This window comes from Lipophrys pholis (assembly GCF_963383615.2).
Source record: "Lipophrys pholis genome assembly, chromosome: 17".
Taxonomy (NCBI): Eukaryota; Metazoa; Chordata; class Actinopteri; order Blenniiformes; family Blenniidae; genus Lipophrys; species Lipophrys pholis.
In genome coordinates, this window is record NC_137643.1 from 789,970 (window position 1) to 811,580 (window position 21,611).

The 21,611-nt window shown below is 47.6% G+C and overlaps 1 protein-coding gene across 1 annotated transcript in view; it reads left to right on the forward strand.

Moving 5' to 3' along the window:
* The window catches only part of nedd9 (neural precursor cell expressed, developmentally down-regulated 9), a 31,822-nt gene extending 15,879 nt beyond the window's left edge, over nucleotides 1-15,943 (forward strand). The window contains 6 exon segments of the mRNA XM_080485497.1: nucleotides 11,140-11,235; nucleotides 11,237-11,239; nucleotides 12,366-12,503; nucleotides 13,380-14,537; nucleotides 14,636-14,725; nucleotides 14,993-15,943. Coding sequence (XP_080341623.1) covers nucleotides 11,140-11,235; nucleotides 11,237-11,239; nucleotides 12,366-12,503; nucleotides 13,380-14,537; nucleotides 14,636-14,725; nucleotides 14,993-15,547 — 2,040 coding nt within the window. The 3' untranslated portion in view covers nucleotides 15,548-15,943.
* Nucleotides 15,944-21,611: the final 5,668 nt, after the last annotated feature.

The following is a 21,611-nucleotide window of genomic DNA, read 5'->3' on the forward strand; positions in this document are numbered from 1 at the left end:
TATGGAGTTGATATTTTTACTAACGTCCCAATAAAAAGATCGACAAAACGTGATTAGTAGGTTTGAAAATAAAACAATGGGAAGTTTCAATATTTTTAACCAAGCTGTGGTTTTTATTACATTTATGACTTTTAAAGAGTTTTTTTTCGTTTTTTAAAATAAATTTAACTGTTTTAGCCGTTGGTGCTGCTGTACGCATTTTAGTGGTTTTTGTTATTTTAGCTGTTTGATGTTTTGAAGTTTGAATCTGTTTTGGCTGCTTAGGGAGGTACCATACGTTCCTAAAACTTTTAACTGTTTACCCTTTTAGCTGGAGGAGCTGTTTTCAACGTTTTGGATGTTTTAGCCCTTTTAGAAGTTTTCGCGAGTTGATTTAAGCTGTTTTGATCATTTTAGCAGTTTTAAGTGTTTTAGCAGTTTTAAGTGTTTTAGCAGTTTTAAGCGTTGTGACTCTTTTACCAACTCCTGCTTTTTTACCCATATTGGTGGTTTCGGCAAAAAAGGCTAAAAGCCAAACTCTTTTCGAGTCCCGGTTTCTGTCTGAAAGGACGAGTCACATCAAGTCGCATACAGACGTTTGTTTGCTGTGTGGAGCTTCTGATTGGCTGAAGGAGTTGATGGTTTCAGGTGGGCGGGCCGTGCAGGAATCAGAGGAAACGATAGCGCGTCCATCCCTGACCTCTGCAGATGTGCGTTTGGGATCACGGCGGATTTAAACATCAGCTGGGGTATTATATGTGCCGCCACTGTCACAGTGGGGGGGTTGTGGCTGTGCCATGAGCAGAGTGGACAGGGTGTGCCGGGCCTGGCGCTCCCCACAGAGCAGGGCGGTGTTTGCCTCCTGGCTTCAGTCAGTCAGTCCATGTGGGAAGAAAAGCAAACAGAGCAGTTTTGTGAGGTTTGGTGGAGTCCAGATGCCTCAGAGTCTTTTTTTTCCTTCTGTGTTTAAATGCTGGACACAAGCTCAGTGACAAACCAGCTGGTCCCTCACAGTATAGTTATATATACAATCCTCGGGAAAGCTGCTCCATTCTGTTATTTCACTGGCTTCATGGGGTATCATTTAAGACGTATATCTCAGACTGGCCGGGAAAATAAACACGACGTAAAACACAGACATTCGTTCTCAGACACATTCAGCAGCTTTTACTGACCAAAAATAGAATTTCATTTTATGTTCTATCAACTTTAAACAGTGCGATAGCATTTTACCTTTAAATAAAAGTAACATTTTCAAGAAAAACTTTCTAAAATCGACCAACGTTTTGTGATTGAGCCTTTCCCAGTTTAATATGCGTTAATTTTTCCACTAAAGTCAAAATGTTTGTGAGAAAAGAGCAGGTGACTCCTGGAACCCGGGTTAGCTGACGTAATGAATGTAAAAAGGAGAACGAACAAGCTGCCAAAGCTTCTGTAGAATAGCTAATGGATGAATGATATTTACTGTCAGCAATAGTGTTTTTAATCCTTATTTACAGTAATTGTTATATAATGTTAACGACAGTAAATAAGTTATTGTCAGTAACACGAGCGAGCATTAGCCAACGTCACAATTGAGCTTAAATCATTTTTTAATTGGTGGGAACAAACGCAACTTAGCATCTTAGCTTCCATGAATGTTTGTACAGTTTGTTTATTATATAAACATAAAGTGGCCATATGTAGCATTAGCATTAGCTCGTGACGTGTCCTTCAGTGGCCTGAGCCGGACGATGATTTTCTAAATGATGAGAACTGCTGAGCGAGCTCGGTGCTTCGTCTCCATCGAGGTGTCGGTCTCGCTTTAAACACGGCGGCTAACCAGTTAGCATGAGCCCCCTCCAGAGAAAATGAAGTCATTTGCAGAAACGTCCCTGCTTCTTCGAGCGTTAAAGTGGTTGTAGCACCTCCAATCAGATCACGGCTCCGGGAGACGGACGGTAATTATATTGTGAATGAGCTTTCCACGTCCTCCGGGTTTCCTTTTTCCACTTTATTGAGCCGCCGCCACAGGCTGGAGCTCAGGTGAGCGTTCTGGAAGGTAAACAGCGGCCGGCGCCGGCAGCTTTAGAGGCTTTAGTGCGATCCGGAGCCGAGCTGTCAGTCAACCTGCACACCTTCACATGCTCCTTCTCCACAGGCTGCGGAGCAGAGCGGCAGGATTAAACAGGCTTTGGCGATAAGACGGAAAAATGAAATGTGCTTTCTAAGCAGAGTGTTTCTGCTGTTATCGTGTTATTGAAGAGATTAAATTCACTTCTCCTTCAGTCTGTGCTCGTCGTGGTACTCCAACATGTTCTCACCTCGTCCACTGTCACCGTTCACTTCAAGACAAAATCTCCCACAAACACTGATTCATGAAACAGGAAATAGAATTTTATATGCTGACATGTTAGAAAAAATAAATAGTTAGCCACAGTTAGTATTTTCCAGCATGGATTTGATTCTCTGTATAAAAAACAAAATGCCTATTGTCTTCACAACACATTCTCCACTTGATTAGTTCTGGCTTTTCCCCCAACAGCACAACGTAAGGAGGCAAATATCAATGAACTGCTGCTGCTTTAATGAAAAAACCGCTACTGCAGCTACGGGTGTAAACATACTGACTGAACTGTGGTAGGTTATGTTTTCAAGCATTCCTGCCAAGAAAAATTCTAATTGACAGCATTTTATATATGTCATAAACCCAGAAGAACTGAACGTCCGTTGGCCTGGATGTAAATCCATCCTGGTTCGGTTTGTCTTCTGCAATATGAAAGTGAATCTGTTTGCTTTGGTGCAGGAGGATAAATCCTGTCGTCTCTCGTCCTTCCTCTGCCGCTTCATCATGATTAAACTTTCCAGAGGAGAAAGTCTTCTCAGTATTCTCACCACAAAGCACATGACTTCTGATTTACGACCTTGCCCTCTCTCGGCTCGAGTCGCACAGGTCGGCGATCCATCACAAGCGCGACAATGGCGAGCGTCTGAAGGAGAGGCGGCCTCCCGCAGGAAGAAATAACTCACTTATCTGGTGCGGAGGTTGTCAGATGCACGATTAGGCGCAGAAAATACGATCGAGGCAAACAAACGCTCCATTCATTGCACACAACCTGGGCACTCCTAAAGTTTTATCAAGGTAGACGCCCGTAAAGAGCTATCAGCACTTCCTCTAGTGGCGTGGGAGGTCGGTTCTCCTTTTGTGGCATGGCAGGATCTGTACGGCAGCAGTGGGCAGATTGGGATCTGTGGGTACCGCTCTGCCGGGGGAGGAAATGCCCGTACAAGGAGCAGAAGTGAAAAGGCCGTCTGGAAGCCTCAGATAAGAGTCCATGTTTGAACTCTGAACCGTCTTTCAGTCAGAGGAGGAGGAGGAGGGCGAACAGACGAGCCTCTCACAGCTGAAGAGGAAGCAGAGCGAGAGGAGAAAAGTCCACGGTGCTCCGTGTGAGGCGAGGCTTTGTGAGGCCGAGAGCGGCGGCCAGAGATGGTCCCACATGGTCCTGCTTCAGAAGAGGAGGAGGAGGAGGAGGAGGAAGAGGAAGAGGAAGAAGAGGAGGAGGAAGAAGAGGAGGAGGAAGCGGGAGAGTAGGAGGAGGAGGGAGAGTAGGAGGAGGAGGAGGGAGAGTAGGAGGGAGGAGGAGGGAGAGGAGGAGGAGGAAGAGGAAGAAGAGGAGGAGGAAGAAGAGGAGGAGGAAGCGGGAGAGTAGGAGGAGGAGGGAGAGTAGGAAGAGGAGGAGGAGGAAGAGGAAGAGGAGGAGGAGGAGGAGGGAGAGTAGGAGGAGGAGGGAGAGTAGGAAGAGGAGGGAGAGGAAGAAGAGGAGGAGGAAGAGGAAGAAGAGGAGGAGGAAGCGGGAGAGTAGGAGGAGGAGGGAGAGTAGGAAGAGGAGGAGGAGGAAGAGGAGGAGGAGGAGGAGGGAGAGTAGGAGGAGGAGGGAGAGTAGGAAGAGGAGGGAGAGGAAGAAGAGGAGGAAGAGGAAGAAGAGGAGGAGGAAGCGGGAGAGGAGGAGAAAAAGGACGGAGAGGAGGAGGGAGTAGGAGGAAGAGGGGGAAGAGGAGGAGGAAGGAGAAGAGGAGGAGGACAATGAGGAGGAAGGAGAGGAGGGAGAGGAGGAGGACGATGAGGAGGAGACTCACCCTCCTCCCAGCAGGGTCACCCGAGGACGAGGCTGCAGCCTCCAGAGAAGCAGCCAGACCTCAGAGCCTTTATGTTCCCCAGCAGCCTCTCGCCACATCAAGGGAAAGCAAGACGCTGCCAATGGGGATTTGTGCTGCTGGGCTGGCATGCGACCCCCTGGGGGGTGGGGGGTGGGGGGTGGTGGGGGGGTTGAGCACACAGTTCCAGGACAGATCGGTAGTAACGTAAAACACCCGTTAACAGAGCAGAACGCCTCAATCATCTCCTTTGATGGAGGAGAAGATGCTCCGGTGACGGTCGCAGGCCGACAGGGAAACAAGAGAGTCGACGTTTGGAGTCGAGTTTCATCCTCGCTGTGACAAACTGCTTCAATAATTCTAATCTTCACAGAAGGAAAAAGAGCCCAGATTGTCAGGTGTGTTTCCACTGAGTCATTTTTCAGTATCTCTGATTGGCTAAAACGTTCCACTGGAGACAAACACAGTGGACACGTCCAATCTGCTCAACATACAAAGGTTTCTCAGGTTTCCTACAGTCCTGATCACATCCCCATCCACAGGTACCGTCTCTCCACCTATGCAGATGATGGTGTAGTAAAGGGTTGTAAATGTTGGAGAAGAAACCAGTAGCTACAACCTCACATTATGAACCGGAAAGACATCTGTTCTCTGTTTGTCCTTAATATTCAACCATCAACCCTCGAGAGCCACTTGGACCAGTGAAACCTGGAGGAAGCCCCACATGCTCAGGGAGAACAGAAAGCTCTAAAGACAGATCTCTAAATCATTATTATTATTATTTTACAACATGGCACAATTAATAATGTGAGGTTAAAAGTGAAATTACTAAATGTGAGATTTAAAGGGAATTAAAGTAAAATTGTACGGTCACTCTCCCAAAAGGTGAAATGAGTTGGAAACAATGGAGAGCTTCTCTTCTGCTGCTGCTGCTGCTGCTGCTGCTGCTCCTCCTGCTGCTGCTGCTGCTGCTCCTCCTGCTGCTGCTGCTGCTGCTCCTCCTCCTGCTGCTCCTCCTGCTGCTGCTCCTCCTGCTGCTGCTGCTGCTGCTCCTCCTCCTCCTCCTGCTGCTGCTGCTGCTGCTGCTGCTGCTGCTGCTCCTCCTCCTGCTGCTGCTGCTGCTCCTCCTCCTCCTGCTGCTGCTGCTGCTCCTCCTCCTCCTCCTCCTCCTGCTGCTGCTGCTGCTCCTCCTGCTGCTGCTCCTCCTGCTGCTGCTGCTCCTCCTGCTGCTGCTGCTGCTGCTCCTCCTGCTCCTCCTGCTGCTGCTGCTCCTCCTGCTGCTGCTGCTCCTCCTGCTCCTCCTGCTGCTGCTCCTCCTGCTGCTCCTCCTGCTGCTGCTGCTATTTAAAGGATCACTTCCCCCCAAATGATGCATAAATTGACTATTAAGAAAATGAATTGGGTATTAATGCCCTCATGTCTCTCAGTCTATACACCCTCCCCCACATCGGAGCAAATCACCCGCCAGTACGATGAAGTGTAGCATTAACACTCTGAGCCTGATTAGCGTTAGCATCGCGTCCTCACGAGGCTTCTCCTTTCCACATTATCCTGGTACTTCCAAGAATTCAAAGGATTTTATTGTCATTAATTTTTCTTAGAAAGTAACCAGTGAATGTCAGTCCCATCCCGGAGCGCTCTGCTCTCTGGGATAATCATGGCGCAGGATTAGAAAGCAGCTTTGATCACCGAGGATGAACAATGATCCGCATTAGAGCCAGAAATCACTCGCTTTTCTTTTCACGCTCCTCATTAAAGCCCGCTGTCTGTTTGGGTTTATAAACCCGGACGTGTCATGGAGACGACCGGCGGCCTCACGGGATTGGAGAGTTAATTACCTGCATTAATTAGTTTACTTTAATAGGCTGTGCAGCTCCAGAGCGGCTGAGGGGAGCGTTATCGAGCAGACCCGAGGCCCGAAACGCTGCGAAGAGACGTCAGCATGCTGTGATTCAGCAAAGCTGGAGGAGGAGAGGTTACTGCAGAGCAGAAACACCTGACAGGAGCATCCTGAACACACAGTCCTGAAGAACACCAGCCTCCTGAAGAACACCAGCCTCCTGAAGAACACCAGCCTCCTGAAGAACACACAGTCCTGAAGAACACCAGCCTCCTGAAGAACACACAGTCCTGAAGAACACCAGCCTCCTGAAGAACACCAGCCTCCCGAAGAACACCAGCCTCCCGAAGAACACACAGTCCTGAAGAACACCAACCTCCTGAAGAACACCAGCCTCCTGAAGAACACCAACCTCCTGAAGGACACCAGCCTCCTGAAGAACACCAGCCTCCTGAAGAACACCACCCTCCTGAAGGACACCAGCCTCCTGAAGAACACCAGCCTCCTGAAGAACACCAGCCTCCCTTTCCACGGGATTGTACAAGAGAATACTCATTTTCTTATGGCAGTAAATTCCTGATTAACCTAAACTGTCTGAGGGAAAAGTGCTGAGTTACTCTTCATCAGGGGCTTCAGGTGTGCAGTCAGGTTGCCATGGAGATGTAATCTAATTTCCCCAGAAAGTTACTACAAGGTTACCTGTTACACCTTCCACTTTCCAGCAGGAAGCTCCGAGCTGGACCGTGTTTGGATGTCCCTCTTCCCAGTAGTCCCAGGCAGGCTGATGGTCCGGTGGACTGGTGGTGTGTCCCACCTGGACAGAGACAGAGACGCTCGGTGAGACGTGGTGGTTTGGAGCAGCTGGCAGATCAGATTTCATCCTGGATGAGGCTCATTAGATGGCGGCGGCGGCGTGCTGACAGCTGGAGGAGGGAACACCGAGCCTGTCAGGTGGATGGATACGGGGAGATGAGGAGGTGTGAATGAGGGGGGGGGGGGGGACAAAGATCAACAGCTGCTGAAACGCCCGGGTGGGGATGTTGATGTGTGTCAGGGCCATTAGCGAGTTGTGGGGATGCTCAGACGGACGTCTGCACGCCAATAAAAAGGTGTGAAATGAGGATTTCCTGTGAAACGGGGCCACTCAGGATCCACCTGCAGGCAGAGACCAACCCGGCCGGGCTGGAATCGAACGCCTGAACGCTTCACGGCACTGTGCAGCGTCTCCAACTCACAGAGGAATTAAAGGACACGGGGAGTCGAGAGGAGCCAGGGGCCAAAATGGTGGGAGAATGGCTGCGACACTTCAGGGATGAGCAACATGTCAAAGAGATGAACTCATCTGGTGCTTTCAGGTTGGAAAATGGATGAAGCTGAAACCTCCCGGTCGTCTTCAGCTGAATCTAACTCTTCTCATTCATGCGTTCACCACAGACCTGGAGCTGCTGCAGGCTTTTCTGCAGCACGTCAGTCGACTCTACATCCCAATCCAACCCTCTGAAACTGAGCTCATTCTTCAGGCTGGAGTCTGATGCCAGAACAAACCAAGGGTTTTAGTGTTTGGCCGTTCTGTTGGTTGCTGGTAGAAGAAATAGTTTCTACATCTGTGGAGTCAAACACCTCAACCTGTCCACAGTGACCTGCTTTGGCTGGAAGATAAAATAATAACAGTGATTCAGAAACGGAGACAATCACAATATTTAGCTTCAGGTTAGTGCAAAGAAGTACAAGTAGATAATGAGTCAGACATCTCTCCAGAAAAGACTTTTCAGAAACAAGTTGCTTTTTGGTTAAAAGTCAAAATCTGCTGAAAGATTTAAACTTTTCACGACTTCTGCAGGTTTTCACACGTTCACCCTCATGTTATCGCTCCGATGCTCCGTCAGGCCAGAATCATCGACCGCAAGCAGCTTCATTCTTACATGTTTTATTTCAGAAAACTTTCACCTTCACGTGGTCATTTTTAAAAAGTACCCTGAAAACGCATTCCAGGCCACTAGGTGGTGCTGTTTTTGCGATACAACCTCACATGCCTGCAGAGAATCTGACCGTCTTGATTTAAGTATTTCCACGCCGTCTGTCTTTGGAAAGTGAGTCGTTTTCCTGCGGCGAGGTTCCCGGTGAGGTTCCCCATCTCGAGCTGTCTGCTGACTTCTAGAGCTCATAACGGGCAACACCAGAGTCTTTAGAGGCAGTAAACATTTACCTTCCAGCCCGCGGGGTAAACAGGAGGCGGGAATAAACGAGCTGCTGAGCCCCCCACACCCCGGACCCAGCGGGGGCACAGCCGGGCACTCTGACCTTCTCACCGAGCTCCAGCTTATTATTATTCAGGAGAGGTTATTACTGCTGGTTTCTGTTGAACACGTTCGGCACTCCGACACGCCGTCATGGAGCAAAAACTAAATCTAACCTGACGTCACACAATAAAGAAGGTGAAACCTTCTCCAGGCCAATCGGGTTTCTTGCAGTTGACCAGACATTTAAACTCTCATCGCCTCCAGTCAGTAAGCAGTGTCAGACACCAGTCCTCTTCCTCTTCCTCCTCCTCCTCCTCCTCCTCTTCCTCCTGCTCCTCCTCCTGCTCCTCCTCCTGCTCCTCCTCTTCCTCCTGCTCCTCCTCTTCCTCCTGCTCCTCCTCCTCCTCCTCCTCCTGCTCCTCCTCCTCCTCCTGCTCCTCCTCCTGCTCCTCCTCTTCCTCCTGCTCCTCCTCTTCCTCCTGCTCCTCCTCCTCCTCCTCCTCCTGCTCCTCCTCCTCCTCCTCCTCTTCCTCCTGCTCCTCCTCCTGTACTCGTCGTTCTTAAACAACACAGAGGAAGACGTCTCATCACTATGCACTGCAGCGTTTCACTTCATTTCAATGAAAACAAAGCAGCTTGTCGGAAAAAACCAGATTTAAAACCTTTCTACTGCAGTACTATACGAGCAGGTCAACCAAACACTTTGGATATTAACCTGCTGATGCTCGCTGGCCACGCTCAGGCCAGTTGGATATCGTTGACACGGAGACGCTGTAGCCCCGTCCAGAGTGGGACAATAACACAGCTCACCACCACAATCGCTCACTGAACTGTGCAGAGTGAAGTAAATAATACTGTTGAATTTAGGTAAAACAAACTGATGAAATAAGATTATTATTCTTTCTGCATTCAAACTGACTTTCTTAATTGTATGAACAATTTAAGAAGACAAACGTTTCAATTCAACACTGGAGAAAAAAAGGTCATGATGGAGGAAGAAGTCAGTGAAGCAGGCGGAGTACTCAGTCCTTCACAGTAATACTGCAGTAAAGATACAGTCTGTTCAGGACCATCAGCATTAATAATGAACAACAAGCTTCAAAAAAATCAACTGAACCACTGACAGAGGAACCAACGTTTGGGTTAGTTGAGCTCCAGAGCAGAACGAGACGAGTTGGACTCCAGAGCGTCGACCTGCAGCAGGTTACTGACGTCACCCGAGTGTTTCACAGTTCAGGTGTTCGGAGGGGAACCACAGGAATACGTCCAATAAACAGGAGGTCAGGGGGGGTCAGCAGTGGTGGTGGGGGGGTCAGGGTCGCTGGGAGGGTTGGTAGTGGGGGGGTCAGTGTGGGTGGGGGGGTTGGTAGTGGGGGGGGTCAGTGTTGGTGGGGGGATGGGTAGTGGGGGGGTCAGTGTTGGTGGGAGGGTTGGTAGTGGGGGGGGTCAGTGTTGGTGGGGGGATGGGTAGTGGGGGGGTCAGTGTCTCTGGGAGGGTTGGTAGTGGAGGGGTCAGTGTTGGTGCGGGGATGGGTAGTGGGGGGGTCAGTGTCTCTGGGAGGGTTGGTAGTGGGGGGGTCAGTGTTGGTGGGGGGGTCAGTGTTGGTGGGGGGGTTGGTAGTGGGGGGCATTTACGTGGGTCACGCTTCGGCTTCGACCTCGCGGCCCTGCTGGGATGATGTATGTGCAGAATGAGGGCGGCCATGTTGGCCTGATCAGAACCATATGGACCAGCGTTAGTCAGGCTGCGGCTCGGATGAATGACATTCCTTTCCATACTAGGCAACTGGTTTTCCGCTGCTCTCACTTTCCCTTTCCTCCACCTCTAGAGCCTCTTTTACCAACCACCACCTCCCCCTTCCTCTTCCTCCTCCTCTTCAGAATCATGGTTGAGGTTCCTCCTGCTCACGCTCTGATAAACATCTCCACAGACCCAGAGAAAGTTTGGGGATATTAGTTGGACTGTGTCGGGGGGACTCGGGTCTCATACGTCTCCGGGGACGAGCTGCTCTGCCAGGAAGCTGGGACGTGTGGTTCCCATTTTCCAGGCCCAGCTAATGAACCCTGCTTGGTTCCAGAACGGAGCCGGGACATTCCCGGCATTCCTTCGTCTGTCTGACGCAGCGAGAAGGTCTCCTGCTCTGCTTTTTAGGAGATACCAGACTCCACCGGGGGGGGGGGGGGGGGGGGGGGGGGGGGGGGGGTCTGGAGGTGTGAGGGGCTGATTGGCACTGACGGGAAATAGAATGAACAGGAGAGTCTCAGGCAGCAGCGTGTTTCCAGTCTGGTTGGTTAAACCCTCAGTTGGTCTGCAGCTCAGTGTCAAAGATTTTATTTGTCCTTTAAATCACAGACGCTGATAAAAACTCCTCCGTCTCCTAACAGGATCTCCTTGTGGCAGAAACTCTACAAACTGCTCACTGTTTTCACAGAGACATGAAGTCTTACTTTTATTACGTCACTAAAGTGATAAGCCCAGATGTTTCCACACGGCTGCAGTGAGAGGTTAACCCTAACCCCGCTGGAGGGAGCAGGTCACCAGTCTGCTGCTGCTGCCAGCCAGGCTCCATCTAGGTCCAGATCATTTATCCTGAGACTCTGTCCAATCTGAGAACGTAACACAGCTCACTGATGAGACCTGATGAGACCTGATGAGACCTGATAAGACCTGCTTCCTTAAAGTCATTGAAGCTTTCATGTCTTCAGGAAGTTGGTGGAAAATGTAGAGTCTTTTGTTTGGGGAGCAGCTTCTAAAGAGCTTCTGGGGGTCCGAGCGGCTCCGTGTTCAGCTGTTGTTTGTTTGTGTGTGTGTGTGTGTGTGTGTGTGTGTGTGTGTGTGTGTGTGTGTGTGTGTGTGTGTGTGTGTGTGTGTGTGTGTGTGTGTGTGTGTGTGTGTGTGTGTGTGGTGTTGGAGACGGCCACTGACAGCTTGTGATCCGGCAGGTGGTGACCCCGACCAGGGTGGGCCAGTCCTACTGTTACAGCCCCGGACAGCACAACCAGCAGGACCTGTACGACGTCCCGCCCAGCAGGGCGCAGGGGGGTGAGTGTTCCCACGTCATCCACTCGTCAGACCCCCCCACCACCACCACCACCACCACCCCCCCCCAACCCCCGCCCGACAACAAAACAATGAAAGTGGATCATATCAGGAAAAGGGTTCAGCTCAGGTTCTTTTCTTTAATGCTGATCTACAATAAAAACGGCCGAAACTCTTTGATTCCACTTTAACTGTGAAACTCCTGAAGCTGCATTAAAAGCAGAACATCTGCTTTGTCTCATTGTGTTAAATTGATTTACTGTAAAATAAATATGGATGTTAGATTATCGGGGCGTTTCTGCTGAGTGTGCAGATTTAAAATGTGGAAGTTGAGCTCAGCAGTGAAACTCTAATCAGAGTGAAGAGTCGTTCTGCTCTTCACTCTGAAGCACTTCCTGTTCATTGGCCTCCTTTTCTCAGAAAGGATCCTTGACACCTTTTTTTTTTGTCTCTCCGTCTCGAGCTGATATATCGGCTTGTTTTCTAAACTCTTTAAAAAGCAGTAATGATTTTAGTCTCTTGAAACAAACTGCCTCCGCTTCAATCAGCTTTTAAATCTTCCAATAAAAACTCAAACATTAACCCGGTGGTCAAAATTAGATTCACACGTCAAAGACCCAATAAAATACTTTGCAGAATGTAGGACAAACTGTCCAGAGGTTTCTTTACAGGCTTTCTGTTGGTGGATGTTTGTGAGACAGATCGGCTATCCCTCTAATATTTAGCGCCTGTTTCCACCACAATGTAACCTGGAAGTGAAAACGCATCGCTGTCGCCTTTTCAAAATACATTTTTAGTATTTTTACATTTAAGTATTTTGCTCCATTTTGTCAAATGTTGCTTTACATTTCTTCCAGTTTCTCCATAAAAATGACAAATAAAGGTTTGGCCTGAAATGTCGTTTGAAGCAGTCCACTTAAATAAAGTGAAATTAATTCTGTATATTATCGGGTTTAACGTTAAATGATAACCAGACGGGCAGAAAGACAAACTGGACAAAAAAATCCAGTTGAAAAGTTTTAAAAAAGGGTTTTAAAATGATTTGGATTGGCTTGCGCTGCCCCCTGGTGGTCAGAGGTGTGGATCTGAAGTGAAGCTCGCAGGAAGCTGAGGGTTTTCTGTGTTTCAGGTGTACGACGTTCCACCTGGTCAGGTGTTCAGCGCTCAGCCGGGCGGAGCCAGAAACCAGAGCATCTACGACGTCCCTCCCTCGCAGATGGACCCCCGGACACAAGGCGTGTACGACGTCCCTCCGGCCTCACAAGGGGTGAGAGAGCGTTTTCCAGTCCTCTTCTTTCCTCTTTATTGATGCAGCTCCTCGTATTTCTCCTAATTGTACATGAATTGAATAAAACGTCGGCGGGCGTATTGGAGACGTTCCTGCGGCTTGGCCTGCCGGTCTGAACCCTGCAGCTCCGCAGGCTCAGCGCCACCAGTTTGTTTGTAATAACCTGAAATATGCCGGGACCTGTCATTTGCGTCGCTCCTAATTACAGCCTGCAGAGGATCTGGAACGGCAGCGTCCAGAGGCTGAGGAAACCACCAGCAGGCCTCCGTCTCTGCAGGCTGATCGGAGCTCAGAGGCCACAAACATTAAAAGGATTGAGGGTGACCTCTCCTGCGTTTGAGGGAAGAAAGTTTGAGGTTTTAAATCTAGAATCCAACAGGAGCCAGAAGCTGCCTCACCTCCTCAATGTGGAGCTGCAGAACAAACAAACGCTCTGGATCCACTTCTTCAGTCAGGAGATTCCGTTTGATGGACGCTGAAGACGATTCATTCTGTGTGTCACACTGTGATTAAAAATAAAATGCACGCAAGGCTGCACAGTGGATCACCACAGCGACAAACGTCCTGGTTCAGGTTCAGGTTCGGGTTCAGGTTCGGGTTCGGGTTCAGGTTCAGGTTCGGGTTCAGGTTCACACTCAGGGGATTTTCTCTGGTGTCTGATGTTAGCTGCCAGCTCTCAATATTTTATATGAATTCTTCTTTAGGAAGCAAAAACAAACATGCAAAGAAAAAGTTTCCTGTCACATCCACCGTTCTGATCCCCACTGCAGAGAGAGATCGGGGGTTTAGGCCTCGTTTCTTGGTGGTGTAGACGAGGAGCTGAAGTGTGAACGTGGTGATTGTCTCGTCCTGCAGGTCTACGCCGTGCCTCCATGCCGGACCGCCGCCACCCTGCAGGAGGGGAACTACGACTTCCCGCAGCCTCTCAAACACAAGCAGGAGGGCATCTACGACGTCCCGCCGCCCGCCATCTCCAAACCCTCACAGAACTCGCAGTCGCACTACGACTTCCCCCCGAGCACCGAGGCTCCGCCCCCTCATCAGCAGCACAACAATGCCAACGAAGGCATCTACGACGTGCCGCCGCCCGCCCTCCTGTCAGGGGCGGGGCCTCAGCAGGACGTGTACGACATCCCGCGGGGTCTGCCGGCCTCGCAGCTCAGGGCGTCGCCTGCCGACAGGGACGGCAGCAGAGGCATCTACGACGTCCCCACACAGGACGTACGCGCAATGGCGGACGTGACAGACGGCGTGAACCGCCTGTCGTTCTCCAGCACCGGCAGCACGCGCAGCAGCATGTCCACGTCCTCGTCCTCCACCGGCTCCAGCTCTGAGGGCCGCCTCGCGCTGGATGTGGACGCCGCCGTGCAGAGGTTGTACCGCCTGCAGCAGGCGCTGGACGTCTCGGTCGGGGCGCTCCACTCGATGGCGGCGTCCCCTCACTGGAGAACTTTTCCCTTCATGGAGCGCCACGCCAACGACATCCGCACGGTGCTGGACCGTGTCCGGGCGGCACTCGGGGACTTCATCGTGTTCGGTCGGGGCGCGGCGGCGAACGCCACCAGCCTGTCGGACTCCAGCCTGCACAGCAAGCTGCGGCGGCAGCTGGGCCGCCTGGAGGACTCGCAGCAGATCCTCCTGCAGATCTACCAGCTGCTGGACGGCTGCTGCTGGGCGCTCAACGCCCTCGGCGTGTCCGGGAAGCAACACGGCAAGACCGACGACCTGGACCGCTTCGTCATGGTGTCCAGGACGGTGCCCGACGACGCCAAGCAGCTGGCCTCCACGATAGGGAGCAACGCCGAGCTGCTGTTCAGGCGGACGCACGCTGACGGCGGCACGCCGGACGACGGCGCCGTCCACCCGCTCTCCTCGCCGCCCTCCGACAACGACAACTACGGCGGTCTGACCAAACCGTTTCCGGTTCCCTCCAGCCAGGACAAAGACAACATGAACAACAGCGAGAAGTGTGTGAAGAGCTGGATGGAGGATTACGATTACGTACATTTACAGGTACAGAACCAGAACTTCTTCAGTCAGTGTGACGTGATCTGATTGAGAAGAACTGAATCAAAGATCCAATCACGTCTTTGTGTCTTTGTCCTCTTCAGGGAAAAGAAGACTTTGAACGTCAGCAGAAGGAGTTGCTGGAGAAAGAAAACATCATCAAGCAGAGTCAAGTCCAGTTGGGTCAGGAGCAGGTGAGGAGATGGTTCAGGGGGGGGGGGGGGGGGGGGGGGGGGGGGGAAGAGTGATATACGGAACGAAGGGGAGATGGTGAGAGATTGCTTGAAACCTTTTCGGTTTGTTATTAGTTTGAACTTTCCATGAACTTCCAGGTTTTGTGACGTCTCTGTTTGACCCGACCCGGTTCTGGTTTGGAGGTTCAGCCTGAATGAATTCAGTGTTTCAGAGGTGAAGGTGAGGAAGTGTTCCTGCAGAGTGACTGACTCCTCCCACCTCCACAGATCAATCAGTTCAAGAAGCTGGAGCAGGAGGTGATCAAACCCGTGGAGAACGACATCACGCAGTGGATTTCGCACTCGGGCGTCACCGCCGCCTCACCCTCAGACTCCTCCCCCCCGTCCTCCTGCTCGCCCTCGCCCTCCACCCCCATGTGCGCCCGCGACCGCCAGCTGCTGGGCTTCTACTCGGAGCAGTGCGAGCAGCACTTCGTCACGCTGCTCAGCGCCGTCGACGCCTTCTTCGGCTGCGTGCGCGCCGGCCAGCCGCCCCGCATCTTCGTGGCGCACAGCAAGTTCGTCATTCTCAGCGCCCACAAACTGGTCTTCATCGGGGACACGCTGTCCCGGCAGGCCGCCGCGCCCGAGCTGGCCAACCGGGTGATGAACTCCAGCAACGTGCTGTGCGACCTGCTGAAGACGGTGGTGACGGCCACCAAGACGGCCGCCCTCAACTACCCCAACACGGCCGCCATCCAGGAGATGGTGGACAGGGTCACGGACCTGTCCCACCACTCGCAGCAGTTCAAAGAGCAGCTGCTGCACATGGCCCACTTGTGACTGCTTCACCCTGGGAATCCCTCCGTTTGTACATGAATCCTGCAGAAATCTATATATTTGCAGTATACAGTATATATGTTGCTCTCCGTCGTCCAGCCCGTCTCACACGTTGTAAATAGTCTCCACTCTGTAAATATTTGCTCTATTTTTGTGTAGATTGTTTTATATGATGGTGTGAATATATAGGTCGGTGGTGTCTGTGTAGACGTACGTGGACATTTTTCATAACATTCCTGTTGCATATAATTACGAAGCACCTTATGAGATGTCCTGTTTTCCATTTCTAACTGTGTGTCAGTCCTTGTTGTTGTTGTCTTACTGCTGGTGTGACTGTAAATCCAGTCTGTGTCCATGTGAGTGGAGATCTCCACAAAGTAAAGGACTCTTCTGAACCACATGGTGACTCACCACTGACTTATTACAACAAACTAACATTACCAGCAGCAACATAACAGGGTTGGTAAACTGGGAGGAACAGCTCCAGGAAATCCTGACAAACAAATATACCTCAACTGCTTGCAAATTACACAAATCAACATTTTTGTTTGTCATATTCCCTGATTTACATGAAGCATTCTTTGTGTCTTGCTCAAGGGCAGTCAGGGGAAATGAATCTGTGGGAGAAACTATGGTAGGACGAGACGAGAGAAACGTCCCCGTAAAGCTGGAGAGAGAACGAGAGACATTACCTTCCTACCACTCTACCGACACAGAAGAGCCTGCAAACACCTTCCTAGACGTCCTGTTCCAATCTGAGGATCTAACTATTTAACTACCTGCTTCCATCGGCCTCGACCAAGAAACATATTACCAACCTACCTTACAGGGTATCTATCCACTTACCTAGGTATCTACCTACCTCTGTACCCACAAAGGCCTGTAGACCCTACCTACCCTACATACCTCCTTACTCACCCATCTACCTACCCTAACTAGGTATTTACCACCTCACTAACCATCTAGACATCTAATTACCTACATAACTAGGAACTCACCTACCTGGCCAGGTGCCAACGTAGTAGGTAGCTACATCTGCTGGATGGATGGATGGAGGAGGATGGATGATGGAGGAGGAGGATGATGGATGGATGGATGAAGGATGGATGGATGGATGGAGATGGATGAAGGATGGATTAAAGCAGACTCTCTCCAGGTTCCAGGTCATTTTGTTCTGAAACACTTGTCAAACCCGATCACTTGCCCATGAACCCCTGAAAGGTTATTTCTGATGTATTATTTTTCCAATCTCCAGTCAGATGTAATCAGAGTACCAGCGAGGGTCTGAGAGGATTTAGCTGCTGGACCAGGTGCTGAAGAATTCCTCACTCTGCTGGTCGGACATTAGATGTGACAGACGGAGAATAATGAGGGCGAGACGCCTGCTACCACGAGTCCTCCGGACCGTGAGAATCCTGCTTTGCAGAGCGATCCGCTCGTCTGCGGCACATCTCCTCTGGTTCAAAGTGTAAAGACTGGATGATGGTATAGAGCAGCATAGAGCGGCTGGAGGACGCAACCAGACGGACTACATGTGTCTTACTGGGCTCCGGTCTGCAGCTTTGCTCTAATCTGAGTGGCAGCAGCCTCTCCCCGCAGAACCGTCGCTCTCCACCAAGATACAGAGAGATTAAAGAAATGACCCGACCCGACCCGACCCGACACGCCTCGCCTCGCCACGCCACGCCTCGCCGATTATTAACGAGTTCCAGTTTGATTATTAACGAGTTCCAGTTTGATTATTGACGAGTTCCAGTTTGATTATTAACTAGTTCTAGTTTGATTATTAACGAGTTCCAGTTTGATTATTAACGAGTTCCAGTTTGATTATTAACGAGTTCTAGTTTGATTATTAACGAGTTCCAGTTTGATTATTAACGAGTTCCAGTTTGATTATTAACGAGTTCCAGTTTGATTATTAACAAGTTCCAGTTTGATTATTAACGAGTTCCAGTTTGATTATTAACAAGTTCTAGTTTGATTATTAACTAGTTCCAGTTTGATTATTAACAAGTTCTAGTTTGATTATTAACGAGTTCCAGTTTGATTATTAACAAGTTCTAGTTTGATTATTAACTAGTTCCAGTTTGATTATTAACGAGTTCCAGTTTGATTATTAACGAGTTCCAGTTTGATTATTAACTAGTTCCAGTTTGATTATTAACGAGTTCTAGTTTGATTATTAACGAGTTCTAGTTTGATTATTAACGAGTTCCAGTTTGATTATTAACGAGTTCCAGTTTGATTATTAACGAGTTCCAGTTTGATTATTAACTAGTTCCAGTTTGATTATTAACTAGTTCTAGTTTGATTATTAACGAGTTCCAGTTTGATTATTAACGAGTTCTAGTTTGATTATTAACGAGTTCTAGTTTGATTATTAACTAGTTTGATTATTAACTAGTTCTAGTTTGATTATTAACTAGTTCCAGTTTGATTATTAACGAGTTCTAGTTTGATTATTAACGAGTTCCAGTTTGATTATTGACGAGTTCTAGTTTGATTATTGACGAGTTCTAGTTTGATTATTAACGAGTTCTAGTTTGATTATTAACTAGTTCCAGTTTGATTATTAACGAGTTCTAATTTGATTATTAACTAGTTCCAGTTTGATTATTAACGAGTTCTAGTTTGATTATTAACTAGTTCTAGTTTGATTATTAACTAGTTCTAGTTTGATTATTAACTAGTTCCAGTTTGATTATTAACGAGTTCTAGTTTGATTATTAACGAGTTCCAGTTTGATTATTAACTAGTTCTAGTTTGATTATTAACGAGTTCCAGTTTGATTATTAACTAGTTCTAGTTTGATTATTAACGAGTTCCAGTTTGATTATTAACGAGTTCCAGTTTGATTATTAACGAGTTCTAGTTTGATTATTAACGAGTTCCAGTTTGATTATTAACTAGTTCCAGTTTGATTATTAACGAGTTCCAGTTTGATTATTAACGAGTTCCAGTTTGATTATTAACGAGTTCCAGTTTGATTATTAACAAGTTCCAGTTTGATTATTAACGAGTTCCAGTTTGATTATTAACAAGTTCTAGTTTGATTATTAACTAGTTCCAGTTTGATTATTAACAAGTTCTAGTTTGATTATTAACGAGTTCCAGTTTGATTATTAACAAGTTCTAGTTTGATTATTAACTAGTTCCAGTTTGATTATTAACGAGTTCCAGTTTGATTATTAACGAGTTCCAGTTTGATTATTAACTAGTTCCAGTTTGATTATTAACTAGTTCTAGTTTGATTATTAACGAGTTCTAGTTTGATTATTAACGAGTTCTAGTTTGATTATTAACGAGTTCCAGTTTGATTATTAACGAGTTCCAGTTTGATTATTAACTAGTTCCAGTTTGATTATTAACTAGTTCTAGTTTGATTATTAACGAGTTCCAGTTTGATTATTAACGAGTTCTAGTTTGATTATTAACGAGTTCTAGTTTGATTATTAACTAGTTTGATTATTAACTAGTTCTAGTTTGATTATTAACTAGTTCCAGTTTGATTATTAACGAGTTCTAGTTTGATTATTAACGAGTTCCAGTTTGATTATTGACGAGTTCTAGTTTGATTATTGACGAGTTCTAGTTTGATTATTAACGAGTTCTAGTTTGATTATTAACTAGTTCCAGTTTGATTATTAACGAGTTCTAATTTGATTATTAACTAGTTCCAGTTTGATTATTAACGAGTTCTAGTTTGATTATTAACTAGTTCTAGTTTGATTATTAACTAGTTCTAGTTTGATTATTAACTAGTTCCAGTTTGATTATTAACGAGTTCTAGTTTGATTATTAACGAGTTCCAGTTTGATTATTAACTAGTTCTAGTTTGATTATTAACGAGTTCCAGTTTGATTATTAACTAGTTCTAGTTTGATTATTAACGAGTTCCAGTTTGATTATTAACGAGTTCCAGTTTGATTATTAACGAGTTCTAGTTTGATTATTAACGAGTTCTAGTTTGATTATTAACTAGTTCTAGTTTGATTATTAACTAGTTCCAGTTTGATTATTAACGAGTTCTAGTTTGATTATTAACGAGTTCCAGTTTGATTATTGACGAGTTCTAGTTTGATTATTGACGAGTTCTAGTTTGATTATTAACGAGTTCTAGTTTGATTATTAACTAGTTCCAGTTTGATTATTAACTAGTTCCAGTTTGATTATTAACGTGTTCTAGTTTGATTATTAACTAGTTCCAGTTTGATTATTAACGAGTTCTAGTTTGATTATTAACTAGTTCTAGTTTGATTATTAACTAGTTCCAGTTTGATTATTAACTAGTTCCAGTTTGATTATTAACTAGTTCTAGTTTGATTATTAACTAGTTCCAGTTTGATTATTAACGAGTTCTAGTTTGATTATTAACGAGTTCCAGTTTGATTATTAACGAGTTCTAGTTTGATTATTAACTAGTTCGATTATTAACTAGTTCTAGTTTGATTAACTAGTTCCAGTTTGATTATTAACGAGTTCTAGTTTGATTATTAACGAGTTCCAGTTTGATTATTGACGAGTTCTAGTTTGATTATTGACGAGTTCTAGTTTGATTATTAACGAGTTCTAGTTTGATTATTAACTAGTTCCAGTTTGATTATTAACGAGTTCTAGTTTGATTATTAACTAGTTCCAGTTTGATTATTAACGAGTTCTAGTTTGATTATTAACTAGTTCTAGTTTGATTATTAACTAGTTCTAGTTTGATTATTAACTAGTTCCAGTTTGATTATTAACGAGTTCGGTGCTGCTTTCTCAGATTTGAGGTGGAGTAGCAGTTTTCTTCCCGGGCAGACTGCACGGCGGAACGTTAAGGTTCTAGTCATGTTTACTGAGAGGAACTCTATAATCTGGAGCGTCAGACACTGCTCACACACCATCGTTACCAGACAGGCTCACTACACTAACACAGTTTACTGACACAGTAACACGGCCGGTTTGAGGGGAAAGTAACGATAATGTAACTAGTTTATTTGTATAAAGTAATCCCTTACTTTACTTGTTACTTTAAAAAATAAGTAGTCACATGACAGTAACGCCTTACTACTACTCACTACCATCAGTGGTTTAGAGTGAACCTTCCTGTCCTGTGACATGGACAGGAAACCAGAGTTTAAAGTGTCAAACAGGTCAAATAACCTTCCAATAGAAAGTTATTCTTTGTTGATGATGAAAATCTCAATATCGTCACAGAACCAAAGAATTACTGCAGAGAACGACTCCAAAGAACGACTCCAGAGAACGACTCCAGAGAACGACTCCAGAGAACGACTCCAGTCTCAACATGAGGTTGGGAGGGTGGAGCCTCTGGGCCTGAGGGTGGAGCCTCTGGGCCTGAGGTTGGGAGGGTGGAGCCTCTGGGCCTGAGGTTGGGAGGGTGGAGCCTCTGGGCCTGAGGGTGGAGCCTCTGGGCCTGAGGGTGGAGCCTCTGGTCCTGAGGTTGGGAGGGTGGAGCCTCTGGGCCTGAGGGTGGAGCCTCTGGGCCTGAGGTTGGGAGGGTGGAGCCTCTGGGCCTGAGGTTAGGAGGGTGGAGCCTCTGGGCCTGAGGTTGGGAGGGTGGAGCCTCTGGGCCTGAGGTTAGGAGGGTGGAGCCTCTGGGCCTGAGGTTGGACACCCCCGGTTTAACGTTTCCCAGAGTTGGAATGTCCTCCGTCTATTTCTGTCCCAAACGTTTCAGACTGGACAGGAACCCGATTCTCTGGCTGCTTCATGTAATCTGACTTCCTCTGGTACAGAATTCCTACGAGAGACGATTGTTGGGTGGAGCAGATTAACAACACCGCCTATATCTGGATCGCTTGTGTTTTCATTCATCAGGTGTTTTGAAGGTATTCGTAGAATCCAGAGGAACGTCTTCAGGTTCTGTCCTGTGTGATGGCGCCACCTTGTGTTCTAGGTGTAAAAAGACTCTGAGCAGCTGGTGGAAGCAAACATCTGGCCACACTTAAGAAACCTGCTGCTGCTGCTGCTGCTGCTGCTGCTGGTGGTGGTGGTGGTGGTGGTGGTGGTGGTGTTGCTGCTGCTGGTGGTGGTGGTGGTGGTGGTGGTGGTGGTGGTGGTGTTG